We start from the raw sequence: 23,963 nt of genomic DNA, 5'->3' as shown, positions 1-23,963 counted from the left end.
CGTCCTCTTGTCCTTCCTTTGTCTCCTTTTTGATTTACTTCTCCCAAATTCCTTCCATCAACTCCTTGCTTCTGTGCCCCCCCCCCTCTTTCTCACCCCAAGTTAACCTGCACCTTTCTACCATTTTGTCTTCCTCTCTACCTCCTTCTCTCATTTCCTACCTCTTGTTTCCTGCCTACGAGTTTGCTGTCCTACCTGCTGTATTCTCGTCCCAACATAAAAACAGACCATTACTTTCCAGTTTTTGTGGGTTCAAAGGTCACATTCTTTAAAATGCAAACATCACCTCCGGCTATAGAGAGCTTTGATTAAAGACATTCTATGTAGGACTGTTTGTCAACACAACAGACTGACCCCCCCCCACCCTCCGGTTCAATTCCTGCTTATTATACCAACATGTTTGAGTGCGAGCCATCTTTTGGTCTGAGGCCCTTTGATGGACTCCAGCAGTGCACTTAGATGATCCAGCCGTCTAAGACTCGTTCACACGATGCTGTAAATCACTTTCCCTCCTCTCCCTCCTTTGGCTCAGTAGCACTTTTCTAAGTGGGGTCGTGTTTTTCCACCATCATCAACACACCTTGCACTTTGGCTCCCCCAAGTGGCAACAAGAGACATCTCGTTACGTTATTGAAAGTTTGAAGTTTGAGTATTTTCATAAACGGCTTGGATCAAGTTTTCTTGAGGGCTGAACATGAGATTTTGCAGCAGGTTCAGGAGTATTATTACTGTGTGTCAATCCTGCATTCAAACCCCAACTGAAGCAAAGGTTTATCAGTATTATCAGGAAAAAGTACATGCAAAAGTAGACCTACCATGGTTATTTTTAATATGTATGATATTTGAATTAACAATTTATTTTTCATTAATGTGTATATTGTGTTTTTCTGCTGTAGTCAGAAAACTTTGTGATGCATTTTCCAGCTCATCCAACAGACTTTTTAAATAGTTCATTTAACTTAGGAAGAAGGCTAATTTTATGCCCATAAAGGAACACGTTGTTCTCAAATTCATGAGAAAACCAACGATGGTTATTGTTGAAAAAGAAACGATGGTTATCATGACAGGTCTCTAATTTGTAGCTAATAACAAGTAAAATACCTGCAGAACATACAGTAGAGGTCTGGATGCTGCTCTTTCCTGTACTTACATACCACACATATGATCAGCTTTTAGATTAGGATTATCAATCAGTTTTTTATTCTTTATTCTTTGGTTGCAACATGAGTGAAGGAGCTCTGCGGCGATGAAACCGGAGCACGGCGAGTAAGAAACAGCCACAGAGAGAGAGAAAGGACAGCAGGACTGCGAGGGGATGTGTTCATCTCCTCGGCACAGAGGGAAAAGTCTTATTGGTACTATCCGTCGGCAAACCCTCACCTCGGTTGATGGCCTCCGGCTAAAGATAGCTGCACGCATGTGGAGACGTGCATGGGAGAGGGTGGGGCGCAGGTGGTGGGGGCGTCAGAGCTGTCGCTGTGATGTGGTTCGCATGTGGAGAGGTGGAGGAGGCAGCCGGACGTGCGGAGCTACGGCTGAGGACGCGGGCGGAGCGGATGCTGATAGCACAAGTATGCAGGTCAGGCCAGAGATAGATGTCACTCTGACCTGCTGCGGAACTAATGATTCTATTTATAGCCGCGCAGTCGGCCAGTTATTTTTACAATTAACCGGTTTATTCATCTGAAGAGCTAAGAACAGGAAAGTGAAGGTCCTCGCTGTGGTTGTTGGAGGACTTTAGGTTTGGCTGTGGCTCAGTGCAAGAGCAGGCTAATCCTTCAGTAAAGCTCCGCTGGTCCATGTCAGCTAGGAAAGAGACATACAAGTACAGCCAATTAACCTTCTGCAACTGCACTCACATTACCCAATATATATATATATATATATATATATATATATATATATATATATATATATATATATATATATATATATATATATTGGACAGTGACAGATATTGAGAAAGAAAAACATGATGTGGAACAGTTTCATGTTTTTTTAGGGAGGAGAAGAAAAGACTTTTCCAAACAATCATTTCTTTTGAAGGCCATCCACCACACGGCGCCTTTAATGGACTCAGAAGCTCCTTCGGCGAGGAGGCCTAAGTGTTCTACTGAACGACTCAGAAGGTCTTTTATTGCAGCAGCCATTTGCATTTTTAATGGCCGCCTTTGGGTTCAGCATCTTTCTAATGTTGGCCATGTTTAATAAGGTTTTGTTTGTTCCCTGTAATGTGTTTCCTGTCTGTTGTCTGTTTGAGTCGGTTTGAATTCTTTTGGTGGCAAATGAGTTTCCCAGCTGGGGTTAATAAAGTGTTCTAACATAATCTAAAACTGTAACCCTGGCAGTGAAACCACATTTAGAACATCAATTTAGGAGACTAAATTGATAAAAATACATTTGTGTATTTTTACCAAATAATTATTTGTGCTCTTTCTTTTAGCTGAGCTCAAGGTGTCTTCTTTAAAACCCAAAGATATTCAATCCACAGGGATATAAACCTCAAGATTTCATTGTGGAAAGTGGAACCATCTGTAAGTTATTTAACGTGTTCAGCAGTATTTCACGATTTACTTCTAACTCAGCAGCTTTCCAACATACAGCTCCTGCTATCTGCTACAGATGGAAAAGTTATTCATCTGTAAGAAATTAGACTCGGCACTCGGTTTAATCTCTGATTTAAAAGCAGCCCTCGCGCCACGGAAGAGGAGTCAGATAATGAGGCCATATGTGGGGGGAGCGACGAAGAGGAGCAATATGAATGACTGCGATATGAAAAGTGTAATGTGAGTGGAATTAGATACGGAGGAGAGACTAACGAGGGAGGGAGGGAGGGAGGGAAGATTAGGTGTCTTCACTGATCTGTCAACTATATCTGCGTGCCGGCTGCTTCTCCTCTCTGCGCGTTCTGTCCGTCACAGAAAGCGGCATGAACTTGAGCGCGTCCCGGCGACCACGCGGCGCCGACGAAGGGTGAGACGGGAGGCGCGTCAGCCTGTGTCGGGGTGGTGCGTTGCGCTTTGTCCGAGTCGACGGTCAGGATGGAGGCGATACCGTGCCTTTCAGTTCACCTCCTCCCCGTCCTCCTGAGGCGACAAGGGTAGAGGAAAGGAGCGAGTGAAAGAGGAGAGAAGGCAAAGAGGAGGAAGAGGAGGAGGAGGAGGGAGTGAACATCACCTGTAAGCAAACTGGGTCACCAGTTTAAAAAAGGGAACTCCGATAAAGGAAACATCCTCTGGGAGAGTTACTCGTCTCTTCCGCAAGTTTTTTAGTTCTTCACTTTATTTCGTGTCCAGTTTGGTGACTGAATGTGCAGCGTCTTTCTTTTTTGGGGGGACCTTCGACTGATTTCTTCTTGCCAGACCGCCGTATTTTTAACTCTACCTACTTTAGTGCTGATGATCCAGGAGGTCAAAGTGTAAAGGATGAATGCATGCAGGGCAGAGTGCAAAAAGGAGATTGCCAAGCTGCTGCGCTGCCTCTTTGGCTTCATCACTGGGACGTACGTTCAAGGTATTTACGCTCCTTTCATCTGCGGCTGGTTGTTCGTCATGCTCTTAAAATTTAGGTTAAATAGCTGATCTCAATAGAAACGTGTGGGTTTATTTACTGGTGTTATAAGGTCTCAAGTCAATCTGAAATCAAAGCTTTCATTGTTCTGTTCAGTCATTGAATTGTGAAACAGTGACTTAACTAGTTTCTTTCAAGCGCTTTGGCTCATCATTTGAAGCAGTCTTGTTTTAAATGCAGATGTCACAACTGTTTCATTGGAGAAATCACTCAACAACGCCACCAAAAATGAGTTTCATGGTCAACATTGGATGAGCTAATGCCCAAACGTTTGTGTTTTTTTCATCATTTCCTAAATCTACCCTTTGTTCTACTTTTCTGTTGAATCTGACTGGTTTCCTCATGTATGTTTTGTCTAGTTTAAAGCTGTTGTGTCAGTAGCTCTTAAGATTTTAGGTCCAATAGAAGGTAGAGATTTACTGGGGAAAAGTCAATGAAATACTGCAGTACGGAGAAAAGAGATATAAGCATTTGTATATAGCCCATAGAGTACATATCTTTGTGTTACAAGTTGACACAAAATTATATCTTTTCCAAATAACCTGCAGTTACTCATCAGAAGAACAAAACTATTTTTTGGATGCATCATTGCCGGGCGGAGAGGTTATGTGTGTGCGCGTGACTGAGTGGGTGTGGAGCTCTGTGTCCGTCCAGGGATATTCTTGCATTCCGCAGCAAACTGCACAGTGTCCGGCGTGGCTCGTTGGGGCGGCATGGTCGGGAACCTCTTGTGGTTGTGGTGACTCACGCTTGACTGTTTTACACGCACTGAATGGCTGCTTACCCCTCACTCCCTAGTCTCATTGGTAGAGTCTGCTATTCATAACACAGTGGACAGTCGTGCAGCCCTTGTTCTGCATTAACAGACGCAGTGGGGCGCAAACAGTTTGCAGAGTGTTTATGTTTTAGAGGGTGTGCTAACGGCAAGAAGAAATGCCCTGTGCACGCTCTGCTGAGCACCTCTTCTTAGGTCTTAGGGGGTTTTTTTGGACAGTGTGCTTGCTTTTCAGCTAAAGAATCAGCTGAGTAGACAGATTGGTGAGTTTACTTTTGGGTTATTATTGAATACAACGTATTAGAGCCCAAAGCTTGTGCGACTTTACGTCCCAGCTTGTTTTTCAGATTGAACAATGTCTATTTGACAACACTTTATAGCATTAGTTTATATTTCCATTTCCTCTATACACATGTTAACCTTCCAAGGGTAAAAATACAATCCGGAAGTCTTTCAGAGAAATAGCATCTAGTAAGTTGTTAGTAAGTCTAGTAAGCAGCTAGACCGAAGACACAAAACTCCTTTTAAAACCTCAGATTTATCATATTGTCCTTAAGGAGTTAAAATCCTTGCACCTGGATCATCTGCAGTATAGCTACTTTGTAGCTATTTTAAGGAATTTTAATAGTTGTACCTAAAGTCTGCCACAAATTCTTTATTTTGGTTCACATTTTACATGTGTATATTATTTCAAGTGTTTTTTATCAAATGTTTTATAACTTTCTGTCTGAGCGTTGTCCAAGAAAATGTTTGATATGATCAGTGGCACCTTTTTCCTAAATAGGATTTTTATTTTCGTTGGTGTTCTGCTCATCTTTTCCGCCGTTTGCCCTCCTTGAGTTAGTCTGCATATCCTTCCGTTCATCATTGATTTGATGTAAATCAATCCTCTGTCCTCCTCCTGCGTCCTTCCATACAACAAACACATTGCCTCGTCAAGCTTCCGCCGTCGGGATCAGCACTCACTCACTTGCTGTATAATTCAGAGAGCTAGAAGGGATAGAAGAATAAAGCAACAACCAGGGCAAAGAAAATGAGGGGAGAAAAAATGCCCTGTTTTAATTACATGGCTACAGTTGACTTTGAACCTGCAGAGTTTTATGAAAAGGAGATTTATCTCATGTGAAAGTGCAAAAGGCATTGGTTTTAATTGCAACACATCCAAGCGGTTGAAGGATATCAGGAGTAGGAAAAGATAGGCGCTGCCATCTTTTTCCCTAGTTACCAATGTTGCTTTTTCCAGCTGTGATAGTAAATGTAAGTGGAGGAATTTAAAATACATACAGCATTTTGTCTTTGGTATTGTTAACACATTCACTGAAATTTGAAAAGGTTTGGTGACCCTAGCTACAACGCTTCAACCTCAGGGCCCTGAAGGCGAGATTGCAGCCAACTACCCTCTCAGGAGAGCGAATGATACCCCGCAGCCGGCCCTCGTCCTTGGCAGTGGCTGATGTGTACCAGACGGTGATGGAGGAGGTCAGGATGGACTTAATGATGGTGGTGTAGAAGTGCAGCCAACATAACTTTCGACAGGTTGAATTTCTTCAGCTGCCTCCAAAAAGTACATCCTTTCCAAAGCCTTCTTGGTGATGGAGTTGATATTCAGTTCCCACTAGAGGTCCTCGGTTATGATGGAGCGCAAGAAGTAGTAGGATTCCACACGCAAGCAAGCAACGATCGAGGTGTCACACTGGGTGATAGGGGCAAGTGGGGCTGTGTTCTTTTAGAAATCCCAAATCACCCCCACTCGTGATGAATCCGGTGTGTGTGGTGCCATCCTGGAACTTCAGGGGCGTGGTGGTCTGGGGATAGAGCTCAGCTTTGAGGGTAACCAGTGCTGATGATCCCATAGTAGGAGTGTGTTTCTCAGGGCGTAACATGCTTCTGGCTGTCAGAAAGGAGGTCAGCGATCCACTTGCAGGTGGAGTAGGGCCCTCTGCAGCTGGGAGAGCTTGCTGGATGATGAGACTGCTGGATAATGAGACTGCTGGATAATGAGACTGCTGTATGATGAGACTGCTGTATGATGAGACTGCTGGATGATGACACTGCTGGTTGATGAGACTGCTGGATGATCACACTGCAGGATGATGAGACTGCTGGAGGATGAGACTGCTGTATGATGAGACTGCTGTATGATGAGACTGCTGTATGATGAGACTGCCGGATGATGAGACTGCTGTATGATGAGACTGCCGGATGATGAGACTGCAGGATGATCACACTGCTGTACGATGAGACTGCTGGAGGATGAGACTGCTGGAGGATGAGACTGCTGGATGATGAGACTGCTGGATGATCACGCCGCTGGATGATGAGACTGCTGAATGATGAGACTGCTGGATGATCACACTGCTGTATGATGAGACTGCTGTATGATGAGACTGCTGAATGATGAGACTGCTGTATGACGAGACTGCTTGATGACGAGACTGCTGTATGATCACACTGCTGGATGATCACACTGCTAGATGATGAGACTGCTGTATGACGAGACTGCTGTATGACGAGACTGCTGGATGATGAGACTGCTGGATGATGAGACTGCTGTATGATGAGACTGCTGGATGATCACACTGCTGGATGATCACACTGCTGTATGATGAGACTGCTGGATGATCACACTGCTGTATGATGAGACTGCTGGATGATGAGACTGCTGGATGATCACACTGCTGTATGATGAGACTGCTGGAGGATGAGACTGCTGGAGGATGAGACTGCTGGATGATGAGACTGCTGAATGATGAGACTGCTGGATGATGAGACTGCTGGATGATCACACTGCTGTATGATGAGACTGCTGAATGATGAGACTGCTGAATGATGAGACTGCTGTATGACGAGACTGCTTGATGACGAGACTGCTGGATGATGAGATTGCTGGATGATCACACTGCTGGATGATCACACTGCTGGATGACGAGACTGCTGGATGACGAGACTGCTTGATGACGAGACTGCTTGATGATGAGACTGCTGGATGATGAGACTGCTGGATGATGAGACTGCTGTATGACCACACTGCTGGATGATCACACTGCTGGATGATGAGACTGCTGGATGATGAGACTGCTGTATGATGAGACTGCTGGATGATCACACTGCTGGATGATCACACTGCTGGATGATCACACTGCTGTATGATGAGACTGCTGGATGATCACACTGCTGTATGATCACACTGCTGTATGATGAGACTGCTGGATGATCACACTGCTGTATGATGAGACTGCTGGAGGATGAGACTGCTGGAGGATGAGACTGCTGGAGGATGAGACTGCTGGATGATGAGACTGCTGGATGATGAGACTGCTGGATGATCACACTGCTGTATGATGAGACTGCTGTATGATGAGACTGCTGGATGATGAGACTGCTGGATGATCACACTGCTGTATGATGAGACTGCTGGAGGATGAGACTGCTGGAGGATGAGACTGCTGGATGATGAGACTGCTGGATGATCACACTGCTGTATGATGAGACTGCTGTATGATGAGACTGCTGGAGGATGAGACTGCTGGATGATGAGACTGCTGGATGATCACACTGCTGTATGATGAGACTGCTGGAGGATGAGACAGCTGAATGATGCATGGATCGTTTTTTTTCATTTCCATGTGAAACATGGAGACTGATGAAACTCAAACTTGAAATAGTCTGAATAATTTGATCCATTCTCTCGTGTTCCCACTCTGATTGTGTCACTGAGCGGATGTGAGCTGCTCTTGAGCTCCGCTGTGAGGTGTCTGGTGTCTGGCGTCCTCTGGCGAACACAGGGGATATAACAACTAACAATCATCTGATCTAATCAATCAACTGATGATTATGTAAGTAAATAACATTTACAGTCTTTTATTTTTTTATAAAAAATCAACGAAGATAATGATATTCATTAAATGCGTGTGTATGTCAATATGATGGAAAGAATGTATTCTGTTGTTTTTGTGATGGTATGCACTAGAGCGGAAACAGTCCATGGAATATGTGATACCGAAAACTAACCCGCATCTATAATAGCTCGATTCATTATCTTATTCCAGTTTCCTTCAATGAATGAATTAAATTTCTTTGTGCTTCATGGTAGTAAAATGAATGTGTTCTGTGTTGGACTTTGTACCACACTAAAAATGTGCACTAATTGTGTTAAAAAAAACAGCAACTTTTTCACAGAAAGGGGATAATTGTAAGTTATTGATTATTTAGTTTAAAATACAAAATACAAAATATCATATGTAAACAATATTTAATCTAAACAATGTAATGCACAAAATGAAGGCACACTCCATTTTCTTCCATTTGTCATAAACAGAAACGATGCGCACACAAGAGGTGGAACACGGCAGGAAATAACCCTCTGACCAATGAAATGAAAAGCATATTTCAGACAAATTTACAATCGGCAATACTGTGATTTCTTAAAAGAGTAGTTTTATATTTGAGAAAATACTCCCCCAAGAGAGCTTTTCCCCCAAGAGTTAGATTAGCATCAGCTAGGCAACAGCTAGCAGCAAGATAGATTAGTTTAGCATTGGGCTACAAACTGACATTGAATTAAAAATAATTCAATCTGCCAATCTTCTCCTTCTTCTGGATTAATATGTCAGAAAGATGTCCTAACATGATTATTTATGTTGTATTCATTGAATTACAGCTACTGTGTATTTGTTGTCAACTATGTGAATCCAAATATTTAAGCTGAACTTGATGTGCCACAACTAACTCATTAAAAGAGTGTGTTTAATATAGTGCGAGCGTGTCATGACTCACTTTCCGATATTAATAAAATTGACAACACTTTATAGCATTAGTTTATATTTCCATTTCCTCTATACACATGTTAACCTTCCAAGGGTAAAAATACAATCCGGAAGTCTTTCAGAGAAATAGCATCTAGTAAGTTGTTGCCCATAACAACTTTGACTGGAGCGTTTGATGCCACTTTCTGGGTAATGCAGATCTCAGTTGTAAGAGATACAAGCAGTCTTGCCTTCACATACTTTCACAATAATGGAAGGTCGTGATGTTGGCCAGTGTGATGATGTCCCATCATTCGTCCTGTGTTATTAATTTCAATTTCCCAAAAACCTTTAACCTTTAACCAAAAGCAAGCAGAGGCTGAGAAGACTGATATCAGAAGACCATACATGTTTAGCTTAGCTAATAACTAATAATAAAACTTTATTTCTTAAACAGAAAACTCACACGGCTATATTAATCAATTGTTCCAAAGAAATAACAATCTATTGATACTGGACCATAAAATCACTAATAGTGTATTGAAGATTTTTAGAGCCATATTTCCTAATCATACTGCACATACTGTGATTGTCCTGATGTAATTGAGGTTGTATCAGGGAGAGTGAGTCAGTGTGTTGAAGTTATTTTGTAATGCTTCCGTGTGGAGCACGAGCAGACAGACAGGCAGACAGACAGACAGTCTGTGTGATGTGAAAGGTCAGAAGCTCTGCTGTGATGTTTCTCATTGTGTGATGTGGTGTCACAAACTCAAACAGATTTTCAAATGTGGCCTCTCACAAAGGCACACACACACACACACACACAGAAAAGCTCTCTCACCTGTCACCTCTTACACATTGCGAGGCTGTAGAGTCAGACTTTCGAAATCTAGTGTGAGCTCGGGTTGTTCACACTAAGCGGCTGCGCATCTTAAAGCATTCGGTGAGCGTTGATCTCAACGACTGGGCGCTCGAGCCTTTTTAAGTCTTCTAAAGTCTGGATCCTGTCTTGTTAGACTTCGGTCTAATCCGGGGAACTCCGGCGGTATTCAAAGTATTTCGGAGCAGTCTGTTGGCTCCGCTGCTGCCTGCTGCACAATGGGTGCTGTGCTAGCCGCTCTCTCTGTGGAGGCCAGGAGGCGACTCTCTCGGCCGAGCTGCCTGTCTCACTGCGGCCGCGGCGCCGCCAGGTACCATCGCTCAGGTAGGCGCTCCAATGGTCTCACCCTGCAGTGTTATTATCTCCTTCTTCTTTGGCTCTTTTGTCTGCCCACCGCCTTCCATAAGTCATTCTGCCTCATTACTTTGCAGTCCCCCTTCTCAAAGAGGTCATGCACAGGAGTCCATTTTTCTTGGAGTTTGGAGTGTCCTGGGAAGCAGTTTTGGGGAGTTTGCACTAATAGTGGCAGAAATCACTTTGTCAACACTGTGTTCAGATCTATAAAATACTCTCTGATGTGCGATGGTTTTTGTTGGAAGTACTTCTTCAGTTTGTTGATGATGGAAATCCCTGTTCCCTCTAACATCAAACACATGCCTAGTTTATTGCAGAAGATGGAATAGTACATCTCGTAATCTCTATCAATCAATATTGTTATCATTATAGGGTAGGTTTGATACTTTAAATAGTGTACTCTTCAAGTACTTTTGCTGAGGTAGAAATATGTTGCCTTTTACTTGTTATGAATTATGTTTCTAGGGTGAAATTTTACTTAAGTTGAAGATCAAAAGAGTTTGTAGTCGCATGTTGAATTGTCCTTGTGTTCCATGAGTTAATGATAATGAGCTGCCTTTAAAATATATGAGTGCGTATCATCAGCAGGGAGCAAGGCGTTTTTTTCCATAAATCGCGTAGAAGACGGAGGTGATGTTCTGATGGGTCTGACTGAGAGGAAACCATCAGCATCCTCTCTCCTTGTTTACTGACTGGTGTGTCAGCAGGCAGATTCAAGCCTACCTTTTAAAAAACCCTTAGTGTCCTAATGGCCTGCCCAGCGGAATTACCACCAATAAACTCACTAGCGTCGATATACAAGAGAGTAAACCTAAATGCACAAAAAACATCTCCTGCAATATCTCAAAAGAGAATTTGACTTTCGCCTGCTATGAATATGGTACCACAGACCCATCAAAGAATAGTCACCGTAGGGAGTGAGAACAGATTTGAATGGTTTTATTATAGATAGTTTATTTATATTTTTCTGTTGAAGGGTATGACGCAGAGACGGAAAAAGAGGGGAAGCTCCACCACCACCTCACCACAAAGATATTGATCCCTCTCACTCTGGCTTTCCATCTCTGTCTCCCATCTCCAACCAGACCAATGGATTTATTCACACACACACACACACACACACACACACACACACACACACATACCTCCATTTCCCATCTTGATGCATTAGCGAGTACAGAGTCATCAGTTATCCTCTTCTGACCTGCTGAACACACAACAACATATGCTCACATATTGTAGCAGATATCTATGTCAAACTGTTGCACATATCACAGGAATCATTACTATTTTGATAACATGTTTGCTCAACTCATTTTGGAGAGCGCTAAAAGCTTGCAGACACAATATCGTTCAATACAGGAAATACTGAGTGCATATCAGGCTTTGGACCAAAGTATCAGCATGCAGCCACTACTCCCATTTGTGGTTAGAAAGCTAGTTAAAATCACTGTAAAGAGACCCAACAACGTCAAAAATGCCAATCAGCAGCAAGACGTGCTGCAAAACCAGAAGCAAATTCATTAAATGGATATGCGCAATGACAAAACAATAACTCCAAGAGATGTGAAATTCTACAAAGAAAGAGGGTTTCAAAATGTGAATGGTAATTTACAAATGTGTCCCCTGCCTTTAAAGCTTCAAACGGTCCTTTACCTGGACTCGGATGTGGTGGAAAAACGAGGGTCACTTTGGAGCAGGAAAGAGGGAGTCGAGGAGAGGAGGGGAGAAAGTCTGCGGTTGCCCAAAGTTATGGAATAACAGAGGGGCTGGAGGGAGGAAGGGGAGGAGGAACGCTCCGATGGCGAATCAGATGGACAGACTGCGAAGAAAGGAGGAGTGCGGTGGAGTAAGGAGAGACCACAAGAAGGACAGGATGAGTGGAGTGGCTACGGGTGGACGGGGCACTTCAATTTCAATCGCCGAACAGAGTGAGCGCTGAGAGGCCAGTTTTCAACGAGAGGCAGCAACCGCTAAGTCCAGGAAGCTGCAGAGAGAGGGGAGTGATGGAAAGGTATGTCCGGAGGAGGTAGACACCAGGGGAGGAGGTTTCTTTCCCCAAAGCCCTCCTCAGTCGGTCAGGATTTCCCTTGCTGGACGCTGTTGCTCTGAGTGCCTTCTCTTCCATATCTGGACCTGGATTTGGACAAACCGTGAAGGGGACTCAATCAGACGGCGCAGCAACAGCAAACCCAAATTTACAGTTAAATTAGACCTGTGCTGAAAGGTTGGTTGGTCAAAGGATTGCTGACAGAGAAGGTGGTTATTTAATTGTTATCACCTGGACAGTGTAGCGTTGTTCTGCTTACTTTTCACTTTGCATGGAAGTCTCATTTTTTGTATCTTGCCTGACAGGTTTCTTTTTCAATTTTACAGCAAAGTCTAGAAAGCCACATTGTCCTCAGCTTGCAGATATTGAGTATAATGGGGTGATTTATTAGTGATCGGTGGTCAGGGGGCAAATGCTGTATTGCCGTTTCATGGCATGAAAGATGAGAAGTACCTTCTGTATATAATCATGTAAATGGACGCTAAAGTCTCTGCTTTTCCCAAAAGACATTTTGATTTTAAACCAAGATGGCATTCATGAGTGCAAACTATGGCGCTAGGAGGACCAGTGGTTGCCGTTTGGATTAAGAGGGTGAGCAGCAACCAGCCACATTGAGCTCCCGACGGCCCCGTGCAAGACCAAAGTCTGGGAATCGACTCTAAGCGTCTCCTTTAATGCACCGAAACAAATGGCTCGTGTCACAACCCCCGTCTTCCCTCGTGGGTCCTGAGAGGGAGGGTTTCCATATATGTCGGCCTCCACATACTTTCCACTTCAGCATCGGTGTTGACATTAGAGCAGCGTTCGTCCAGCCGCCCCCCCCCCCCCCCCCTCTCACCCCCTCGGCCTGGTTCTCATGCTGCCTCCCGGGCCTGGAAACAGACCCATGCAGCCACCCGCCAACCAGAATCGATTCCTGTCACTTCTCGCCTCTGTTGAAAACACTTGCTGCTGGCGAGCGAGGCCCGGCCCCGGCCCCCCGCCCTCCCTCGCGCCCACCTCGCCTCTCCCCGGGGCCAGGCCTCCGCGCGCAGGCTTGGCCCTGAGTGCGCTGCCCCGGTCCTGAAGTCATGGGGATCCAGGGCATGGAGCTGTTTGCTATCGCCGTGGTCATCATCCTTTTCATGGCGGTTCTCAAGCAGTTCGGTATCTTCGAGCCCATGTCCTCATTTGAAGGTAAGGGCCCCACCTCAGGCCCCTCTTCTGGCTCCACTTACTGCACACGCAATAACATTTATGAAGGGTTTATAACACCATCATTAGTGTGATCATTATCATTATTAGTTAGACTTATATGCAGTTACAAGGGCGTCTGGTTAATATCAACAAGTAAGGCAATGAAGAAACATTGTACATTATGGAAACTGAGTACACATCTCTTCAATCAATCTTTTTATACACCAGCCTCCACAGGATGAGTTATAGTTTATGACAAATAAATTGATATGGACTCATAATTGCTTATAACTATGTTTTTGTGAAAAAAAACATTCATGAAATGTTTATGTACTGCTTCTACATGCTAAATAGAGTGGTAAAATAAACGGCTTCAAGTTTCTATAAACTTCAGCAATGTTCATCTTCTGGTAAATCTGGTAAAAAAAACTACATTGCTAATTTGGTGATGAACTGAAAGATAAAGTGTTCCTTCCTGCTCTTCCTCGCCTTTCTAACATTTTTATAATCTACAAATCAAGTTTATGTAATGCAGAATAAATGTATGAATATTTTAGCTGACTTTAAATCAAATAATTGCCCCCTGCAACCCAAACCGACTGCACTGGTTTTCTGTGTACAGTATTCTGTCTTGTTTGACTTGAATTACCACAAATGTATATTGAACTACCCGGCTATTACATCAGTGAAAATAATAAATCAACAAAATGCATAATGGATACATCTAACCTTCTGACATGATCTATTCAAATGATACTGTTTTTTTAGGTATTTGAAAGTAATGGTCCCTCTTTAAATCTTCCTAATGGGATGATGTTGTTATTTTTTTGCTTACTAAGAGATGCACCATAACACTTTGATGGTGTAGACGGCGTACATTGGGGACAGTATCAGGGAGATGGGAAGCCGCTCTCTGAGCAACGCATTTCCGTTTGATTACAGTTTTGGGTGCCAGCCAGTCAGAGTGAGGCAGAACAATTACAGGAAGGCTCCAGTCGGCACATTAGTGCTTCTCCTATGGCTCTGAATCACAAGTAATAAAGTCAACAAAAAACACCAGTAATCGACTTTCATAATTTATCGCTCCTCTTAATCATTCCAATCGTAAAAATTCCACCCAAACGCCACCAGACCCCCCCCTCACTGTGGTGGGGCCAACCCACCGGTTTTGCGTTACTTCCCATCAATTATACAAGCGCTATCGAACCGGCTTTCTCTGAGGCTGCCTAAATTTGGATCCTGGACTACTCCTCCAGGACCCTGAAGGGCACCGGCTGTCCCTCATCATGAGCCGTCAGCCGTGGTTCCAGACCTACTCAACAACAGCAGAAACAGTTTGGCAGCATTCAAAAAAACAAATATATATTTATACATCTTTGCTGTGACTTCATCCCCATTTCTACTAAAGTAGTGTATGGTTTTGTAATGTCATTTGATGAGATAAAAAAGAGAATTAAAGGCATTAAAAGTACTTCACACTATACAAGGAAACTGTTCCCCCTCCATTCGACATAGAAATAATTGTTTGGCTCAGTATTTCTATTTGTCTGGAGGGGATCTTTGATACTGTGTATCCAGTTTTTCCACATTTAGCATCAACAGAGCATCAGATGTCTTTTAGCAATCAGCAATCCAATCAGGTCTGGTATCTTACTTGTTGCATTATTTATATCATCAGCACTCAAGAAAAGAGCCTTTGATTTTGAAAATGCATTGATTGATGACAAATGCCTCAGCACATTTGATTGTTGTCCCGTCCTCTCTGCTCCAATGTCGATTTTGGGTTCAGTCCAGCTTGGTCCTATTTTGGGAAGACACCCGATGCCAGAGGTAGCCTTGTCTTTAGACGTATGTATTGTTTGTTCTCTGATACCAACGTCTGATATTTGTCCTGCACAGTTGACTCTCGCAGGATGAATAACATCGATAGCTAGAGGTTTATTTGTGACTTTAGAGATTTATTTGTGACTTGTTTGCTCATTTTTGTGTTCGTCAGAAATGCATCATTCAACCAGCAGTGGGTACATTTACTCAAGAACTGTATTTTAGTGCAATTTTGGATGAACTTGTACTTTATGTAGCGTGTCTGTTACACTACTGTGGTAGGCCGGTATACTCTGATCAGTAGTACAAAGTACAAGTCTTATGAATTGCGAGTACACTCAACCCAAAGAAATATTCTCCTAAAAATCAGCTTTGTATAAATAAATTTAGACGTGATGAAATCTATTTCTCTTTCTCGCCTTTTGTTATTAGCTTGTAAAACACTTGGCATGTTGAATAAAAAGGGCAATTCCCAAAAACCTCAATTGTGCAGAGAGAGAGAGAGAGAGAGAGAGAGAGAAACAATCACTTTTCTATATCTGGGATGAAGTCGCCTCCTGGAGTTGTGCGTCTGCGGTTTCTTTAGTGGTCTCCACTAGAGGCAGCATCTATTACAGGAGTGTGACTGTGTGACACATTATCAAATCTGTGTTACTGAGCCCAGGGGAGACACGGGGAACAATTAGAAAGTGGATCACGGAGCTGACTGGGAAAATGGGATCCAGGGCACCTGTTGACCTTTTCTCACCACCTTCTCTGGCTCCTTAAAGGCGAACTGGCTCGTGCGTGTCCACGTTCTGAAAAAAGACTATTAATCTTCAGTTAGCTTTGTCGGTTTTGAGATATTCAGTGCTTTGCTGTCTCTTGGGTCATTGTTTTTGTCGGAAGGGGTAGACTTGCAGCAGGCTGCTTGGGGGAGAATAAGCTGTGAAAGGAGGAAGCTGCACAGCATCAGTCATTCAGTCAGTGCTGGATTTTTGAAGTTGTTTTGTCACAAGCTAGAGGCAAAGTAATCGCAAGCAAACGCTCTGCTTGTGCCAGAACAACCTACGCGTGTGAGAGTTTGTGAGCCTCCTCGCTGTCTCATTAGGGTTTCCATTAACGCTGCAGTTCAGATCTTGGTTATTCTCACTTTCGGGTTATTTTCACAGCAATACTCTGAACAAAGGAGTTGGACCATCGGACGCTGCTCTTACTTGTGGAGAACATGGACAGATCCATTAGAGCAGGAGAGAGCAGGGGCGGGAGGAGAAAACGCCAGTCAATTAAAAAGGCAGAAGGGGGGAGCTAAATTAGACTAACTTGTGGCAGAAAAGGAGCGATGAATGAGTGGCACTGCTTCAGCGACAGCAGAGAAGAAGACCGGAGAGAGGTTGAGACCCAACGAGTCACAGGGATTAAAGGGAGAGGGTGTTTTGATCGATGCCAACTATGTAAAAGGGTAAAGGAACGAGATTGACCGTGGAGGGGAAGAAAGAAGAAGAGGGGAAGATGAGTGTGAGATGGGAGTCGGAGGGACTGCAGACCGTCGGCATCGTCTGCCTGGTGATCATGTTCCTCAAACTGATGCACCTGCTCGGCCTGATCGACATCACTGAGACCGGTGAGACAACATGGGTGAGGGGCAATGACGAGGAGGAAGAGGGGGAGGAGAAGCAGCAGGAGGAGGAGGAGGAGGAGCAGGAGGAGGGTTGGCATGAATCGCACAGGCTGGAGTTACATTTGAATTGTTATCCACTTGTTATACTTGTAGAGGCTGTTTGACTGCAGCTGTGGAAAGTTGTAGATCATGAGAAGAGAAGAGTAAGTGAAATGTCAAGAAACGTTGATAATAAAAGGCTGTTATGGACACAACTGTTTTGACTTTAAGAACGAGGTGTAATGTGGTTGTTTGGAGGTTCTAATTTATCTTAGTTTACCAGGTGACAAAGCTAACGTTAGCTTGCTAATATATGCAATTAAACGAGACGATATGGACTAAGACTGACACATCTGACCTGAAACTAAAATGTTGTTAAATGACTTTAGCATAATGTGATGTTTTCCACTGATTGTTATATTAATGTTATCTGGGAAACATGTTCATCTGGGAATAGGCCTGAACAGCAGGAATAGAAACCTGCATTCACAGGAGATGTACGACTATCTTTAGCTTCTCTAAAGGTGTACTTTGTGAAAATAATGCCAGCTTGTGATGCAAAAGTTGATCAATTTGATTGTTCTTAGTTACTGAAGTCTTTACTAGCTAATACGTTTTAACGGTGCTGCATGATATAAAAAGAAGTTTGAAACTTTGGGATGGGTGGTAGTAGAGATGGGAAAGATTTCTTCTTTCCTTAAGCATGTCTTGTGATGACTTCAACACGGTGCGTTGACAATTTAATGCCATATTCATTAATAATTGAAGTGTGGGTTAATGAAAACAATGAACTGTTCATCTTTGTTTGAGTAAGTCTGATTTATCGGTTTTCCAGTCGTCGTTACAACTCGGAGGCTGAAACAGATGCTATTTACAAGTTATAGAACTCGTAACTCCGATGACACATACACACAGTAGCACGAATGCAGCATTATGAATCAGTGGTGAGGGCTGCGGGGATGGTGGTGATGGTGGTGATGGTGGTGGTTGTCCCTGCAGTGGTCTTGCCGTACACCTGCTTACTACTCATCATAATCATTTCTGTCACAGGAATTGAATGTATTATATCTTATATAGTTTACATTGTTTACATTTACATTGTCTGTCCATCCCGGGAGACGGACCCTCCTCTGACCTTCTCTCTGAGCGTTCTTCTCCTTTTTCCCCATGGAAGGGTTTTTCATTTTTTGGGGAGTGTTTCCTGTGCGGATGTGAGGGTTTCGGGACAGAGGATGTCGCATGTGTACAGACTGTAAAGCCCTCTGAGGCAAATTTGTAGTTTGCGATTTTGGGCTAAACAAAATAAAATGCATTGAATTGAAGCGGGAAGTGATGAAAAAGGAAAATCAATCAATTTAGACCAAAGACAAATCAAGACAAATTAATGTAGCCTTTTTTCCAGAGTTTTCTTTTTTTCCAATATGGTTGAGAGCTCAACCGTTACTGGAGATTATTATATAAGATTATTATGCCAAACGGAAGTTTTCAAGGTCAATAATGAACTGCGATGCTCTGCTGGTACGTCATGATCAAATGACCGTTTGTTTGGAGTAATGCAACATCTACACATTGTATCATGCCGGGTGTTCATCTGGTGAAGCAGGTCGGAGGTCGTCTCCTGCTGTCTCTGTCTTATTATTTTTAATGAACAAAGCCATATTACACAAGGGTCTGAGCCCCCTCTCCTGCAGGGTTTGGTTTACGTTACACAGAAATATTATATCTCACTGCTCTGCTTGATGTTTTGTCAGAATATAATGTAGTGTGTAAAAGACTCTTGTTCTCTATTTACTTTCTTTCTCTCCATCCCTTCACTGCTCCGTCCTCCTCCTCCTCCTCCTCCTCCTCACCCTTCATCTCAAGATGGTGAGTATAGTACACACCAACTTAGACCCCCCCCCCTCCTTTCTATTCCCAGTTGCGACTGGCTTTATTTCATCGTGTGTGAACTGGTAACTAATAATGTGAGTTACTTCTCGCAGTGGCCTTTCTTAAATGATTTTTTTTATTACATGAAGAAAAGAAGTGTTTTTTGCTGAATCTCTCTCTGAAACTCACACGTTTTACCCCCCCTGCTTTACGGCAAAGGCCTCCCCTCCCCGTTTGCCCAAATGTCGACCTGCGTCCACGCACTCAACGTCCGCCCCGTCCTCCCTCTTCCTCCTCCTGGTCTTTCTCCCTCTGCGTCTCTTCCTGTCTTCCTGTCTTTCTGCCTGTCCCTCCCTGTCCCATCTGTCCCTCCCTCCCACAGAAAGCAGCGACAGCGACTTGGAGCTGTCGACGGTGCGTCACCAGCCGGAGGGTCTGGACCAGCTGCAGCTGCAGACCAAGTTCACCAGGAAGGAGCTGCAGTCGCTCTATCGAGGATTTAAGAACGTACGTCCGGCTGCAGAGACGGTCTTCGTCGCTTTAGCGCCGTTGCTCTGCTTTATATAGACTCAAATCATACTCTATTTTTCTTGTCTTCCTTTCTTGAGCAGGAGTGTCCCAGTGGGATGGTTGATGAGGAGACGTTCAAGACCATCTATTCTCAGTTCTTTCCCCAAGGAGGTTAGACATTAAAACAATCTCTCCTCTTGTCCCTCCTCGTTAGGGACCGATAGCAAATGCTCGGAAATATTGTCTTTCATTCACGCAGGTCCCCAAGTTTATTTCTTTGTTTATACTTACAAGGGAAAATATTGAACTATTTCAGAAGAAAATGACACAAAGGTATCAGAAGTAAAAGTATTGTAGTGGACCCTAAATTTAATTTATGAAGATTATACTATTGTTTTAATGTTACTCTTAATGCATAAATATGTAAGTTGTATTTAGGTAATGATCAGATAACTTTAACTACATTATGCCTTGTTAGGAGACACCCCAATGTTAACTGAACAAGTCTAGTGATTTAATTCATTTGACTGATTTGATTTCTTGTTCGGTGGAAATTAAGCGACTCAATTATAGACTGAAAGAAACAAATGTATTGTATCACTTAATCCAATGTTTTTGTGGTAAAACTCTTAAAGAGGACGCCGCACAACGGACCGGTGGGTTTGTGCAAATTGTTTATAAAGGTCCTGTTGAACCCTAAATGTGGAACTTGTTGGGCCTCTTGTTCAGACTCTGGCTCAAAGCGACATAGTTTGTATCTGACAGACGGTGACGTGCGGGGAGGTCTTTTCCTGGCTCACTAGCATTAAGACCCAAAACGGGTCGCTGTTGAGCAGCGCTCTCTTAGGCCGGCTGAAAAGGGTGCAGTTAATAAGGATCCTTGTGGTATTTTGACCAAATTCATTTAATTCAGACCACAGAGAACCACTTTTTGTAAAGGGGAATAATATGGCTCCTTTAACTTTAAGTAACAAGTAACTACCGCTACAAATGTGCTGGAGTGATACACGGCTGGTGTAAGTTTACTTTACAGCACTGGTTCATTTGTAAAGGTGCTATATAAATAAACGTCGTTATTATTATTATTACATTATGACGGGCCGTATTTCCAAGCACCTCGTAGGAATAATGTGTCCACTTTGAAAGACAGCAGATACGGCACGCACATATATTTATAACCCCACTGCCTTTTGCTGCGCAGATGCAACCACGTACGCTCACTTCCTGTTCAACGCTTTCGACATGGACAGAAACGGTTCAATCCGCTTCGAGGACTTTGTCATCGGCCTGTCGGTGCTGCTCAGAGGTTCGGTCACCGAGAAGCTCAACTGGGCCTTTAACCTCTACGACATCAATAAGGACGGCTATGTCACCAAAGAGGTGCGTGAACAGCCCGGCATTTGTGACAGTGCCAAGCATATTACATTATACCTCCGGCCTCTTCCCTTCAGGAGATGCTGGCGATTATGACGTCGATCTACGACATGATGGGCAGGTACACCTACCCCTGTGTGCGAGACGAGGCGCCCTCCGAACACGTGGACAAGTTCTTCCAGGTTCCCAAAGCACACAAGCCCAAAACGCACGAGCACACTGTGGTGGAATGTAACTAAGTACATTTAATCAAGTGCTTAATTACAGTTTTGAGGTACATGAACTCTGCTTAAGTGTTCCTGTTTTATGATACTCAGTACTACTACATTTTGGTGGCAAATATTGCAATTTTACTTAAGTTTAAGTTATTAATGCAAAATGCAAACGGACATTCATCATGACGCGTTAATATGAGTTACCCAGCAATATACAGATTTATTCAAATTAACAAGCACATTTACCGGCCGCCAGATTAAAGCAATGAACACATTAGTTCATCACTTATTATGATCCAATAAAATTATAAATATGATTCTGAAATAGGCCATTCAGCATAATGATTACTTATTTTTGTACTAATAATGATGTAAGATTTTAATATTTCCTTTTTTTCTGTTCTATTTCTCATTTATTTCGACAGAAAATGGATAAAAACCGAGACGGTGTTGTGACCATTGAAGAGTTCATTGAGACTTGTCAGAAGGTGACTTTTTCACACCGTCCTACATACAAACAGACATCAGAAACTAAATGAAAGTTACTCATCAACACAAATACTTTACTACAGGTCAGGGCTAAAGATAAGGGCGTTTTACTGCCATGCGACATGTTTAGACATGTGACAAAGGGGACAAAGAACAGACATACTCCTGTCCTCTTTCCCTTGTTGTGTTAGATTATATACTTTTGATAAGATTATCCACATTTGCACACACTGTAAATGTCTTGAAAGAACATCCGATTTTCCCAGACTTCCATTTTCAGCCATTCTTAGAAATAAAGGCTTCAAAGATTTTCCATAAATAAATACAAAAATATAAATTAGAGAACATTTAGGTAAAAAATTGTATTTCCTCATTAGGATTTTTTAACAGTAAGATGCGTTATTTTACACATGCAGAATTGGGATTTTCTTAATTCCTACTATAAAATGAACCTAGACATCAAAAAAAATATTCAAAACATTCAATATTCAATTACATTTTGGGAAGTTAGAAAAAGCCACAGTCAGGAAGATCCTTGAGTTTATGTGTCAGATGATCTGCCTCTTTACTCTTTAGTGGGCCATAAATCTACTGCAACTTTCCGGCTGTTCTAACCTGCCTCAATCAATCAGAACCAACGGAGTAAAAAAAGAATTCAGCTAATCTTGTAATCTCAAGTGTAAAGCAAGTATACGTTTTAATTATATGGATATAGAAAATCCAAAATATAACATCATTATTATTCATAGAAATATAAATATATGGATAGCGCTCAGCGAGGCGCTCAAGTGCTCAAAGTTATTTTAAAAAGTACTTCTTCAAATAAACAGGCAGATGAAATTTCTTTTTCTTTTTTTACTTTTCCTGTCATACATGATTCTACATGATTATGAAATGCTCTACAAGCCACCAGCAGCCAGAAAGGGCACGGCATAATACCCTCCTATGGTTTTGGACAACTAGTCACAATAGTTTGTTTTAAAAATGATGTCTAAAAGAGTAAAACAAACATACCTTAACTTTTGTTACTTTCTGATTTATGGTTACTAATACTTTTCTTCTTCTCATCTTTTCAAGGACGAAAACATCATGAACTCCATGCAGCTGTTTGAAAACGTGATCTGAGGAAGCCCCCGACGTTCACCACTCACACAAACACGGCTCGCCCACCTCACCCGCACCCCAAACCCATCACGGCAGATCACGCAGGCGCCGGACAACGGAAGTAGACGTTTTGTTTTTCGTATTTGTCTCTGCGCTCCTTTAGCTGTGTTTTGCAACTGCTCCTGGACTAAAAAAAGAACTGCTACAGACGGACGGAAGGGAAGAGCTTCCCGGGTAAAAGAAAAATCACCGTCTTGTCCCGTGTGTTTTTTTTTTTGTGTCCTCAAATGAAGAAACGGAAAAGCTTCTTGTGATTGTCACACAAAAAGAATCAACAACGGAGGAAGAAGCTTAGGATAATCCTCTGTCCTGAGCACACACGGGTATTAGCTTCAACACTAATACTCCAATTATCTTTCACTCACACACACACACACATTTGCAAACACACATATACACACACACACACACACACACACACTCGCACACAGACCAGCCGGATGAAGTGAGCTAAGAGGATGAAAGGAAAAAGAGAAATTAATTTAAAGCATGTGACGTGGAATTAGCTTGCAGTACAGTTTTATGGCGCTGCCTGGAGTGAAGGCCCTGTAGATACCTGCACCGGATACGCCGCTGGTGTGTATGTATATATGTATAGTTAATAGTTACACATCCTACCTTGTATCGGTCTCATCTGTGCTGCACTGGGTGATGGGTCGGGATCAGAAGTCTCCGTTTAACACGGATTAATAACGTTATTCTCCCTTCTGTTTTTCTATTCTGGATGATCGTGTTCAGCCGGTCGGGAATGAAAAAGTGAGTCCGTACGGTACTGTGAAGAAAACCAGAGAACTGTTAAAAAGTGTGTTCCTGTGCTGAATTAAGGCTTTGTCCGGGTTCCTCGGTGTCTACGAGCATGCTGACTCTTAAGTGCCACAGTATCATGTACAGTACAGTAGCACCTTTGTGATGTCGGTTCAATTAAAGACGCTGTCGACAGCTGTGACGTCTCCTTGTCTATGCGTCCTCTCACTGCGTCCTGATCACCAGGCAGCAAACACGCTGAATTAACAGTTAAGTGACTGCAGGGATTTAACTCCTTCATTTGCCGTCCAGAATCTGGGTATCCATTTATTGGCTTCACACATTGATGTATTGCACTTTGTTTTGTAGAGCAACCAACAACAAAAAAAAGATTTTTTTTATCGGAGGACGGTAGTTGCTTTGAAGATTTATGATAGTTTATATTACAGCTGCCCCCTGTTAGTCAATAAAATGTTAACCTGATGATGGTGCTGTGAATGGAAAGCCAGAGACCCACGGATGGTTCATCTAGAGGGGAACATCCATCCATCCATCCGTCCGTCTGCAGACCGCTCATCCTGCACA

The 23,963-nt window shown here is 42.9% G+C and overlaps 1 protein-coding gene across 3 annotated transcripts in view; it reads left to right on the top strand.

Moving 5' to 3' along the window:
* Window positions 1-23,577, top strand: part of kcnip3b (Kv channel interacting protein 3b, calsenilin) — a 32,082-nt gene extending 8,505 nt beyond the window's left edge. The window contains exons 1-7 of one of the 3 annotated variants that reach the window (XM_078087124.1): window positions 12,177-13,550; window positions 19,265-19,389; window positions 19,494-19,563; window positions 20,594-20,772; window positions 20,844-20,948; window positions 21,407-21,469; window positions 22,548-23,577. In XM_078087124.1, coding sequence (XP_077943250.1) covers window positions 13,445-13,550; window positions 19,265-19,389; window positions 19,494-19,563; window positions 20,594-20,772; window positions 20,844-20,948; window positions 21,407-21,469; window positions 22,548-22,595 — 696 coding nt within the window. In that variant the 5' untranslated portion in view covers window positions 12,177-13,444 and the 3' untranslated portion in view covers window positions 22,596-23,577. Of the gene's footprint in view, window positions 1-12,176; window positions 13,551-16,733; window positions 16,978-19,264; window positions 19,390-19,493; window positions 19,564-20,593; window positions 20,773-20,843; window positions 20,949-21,406; window positions 21,470-22,547 lie in introns of those variants that run through there. The other 2 variants (XM_078087123.1, XM_040195865.2) reach the window with 2 other exon arrangements.
* The last annotated feature ends 386 nt before the right edge of the window (window positions 23,578-23,963 follow it).

Source organism: Gasterosteus aculeatus, chromosome 13 (genome assembly GCF_964276395.1).
Source record: "Gasterosteus aculeatus chromosome 13, fGasAcu3.hap1.1, whole genome shotgun sequence".
Taxonomy (NCBI): Eukaryota; Metazoa; Chordata; class Actinopteri; order Perciformes; family Gasterosteidae; genus Gasterosteus; species Gasterosteus aculeatus.
The sequence above is the reverse complement of the archived record's forward strand: the minus strand, read 5'-3'. Positions and strand labels throughout refer to the sequence as shown.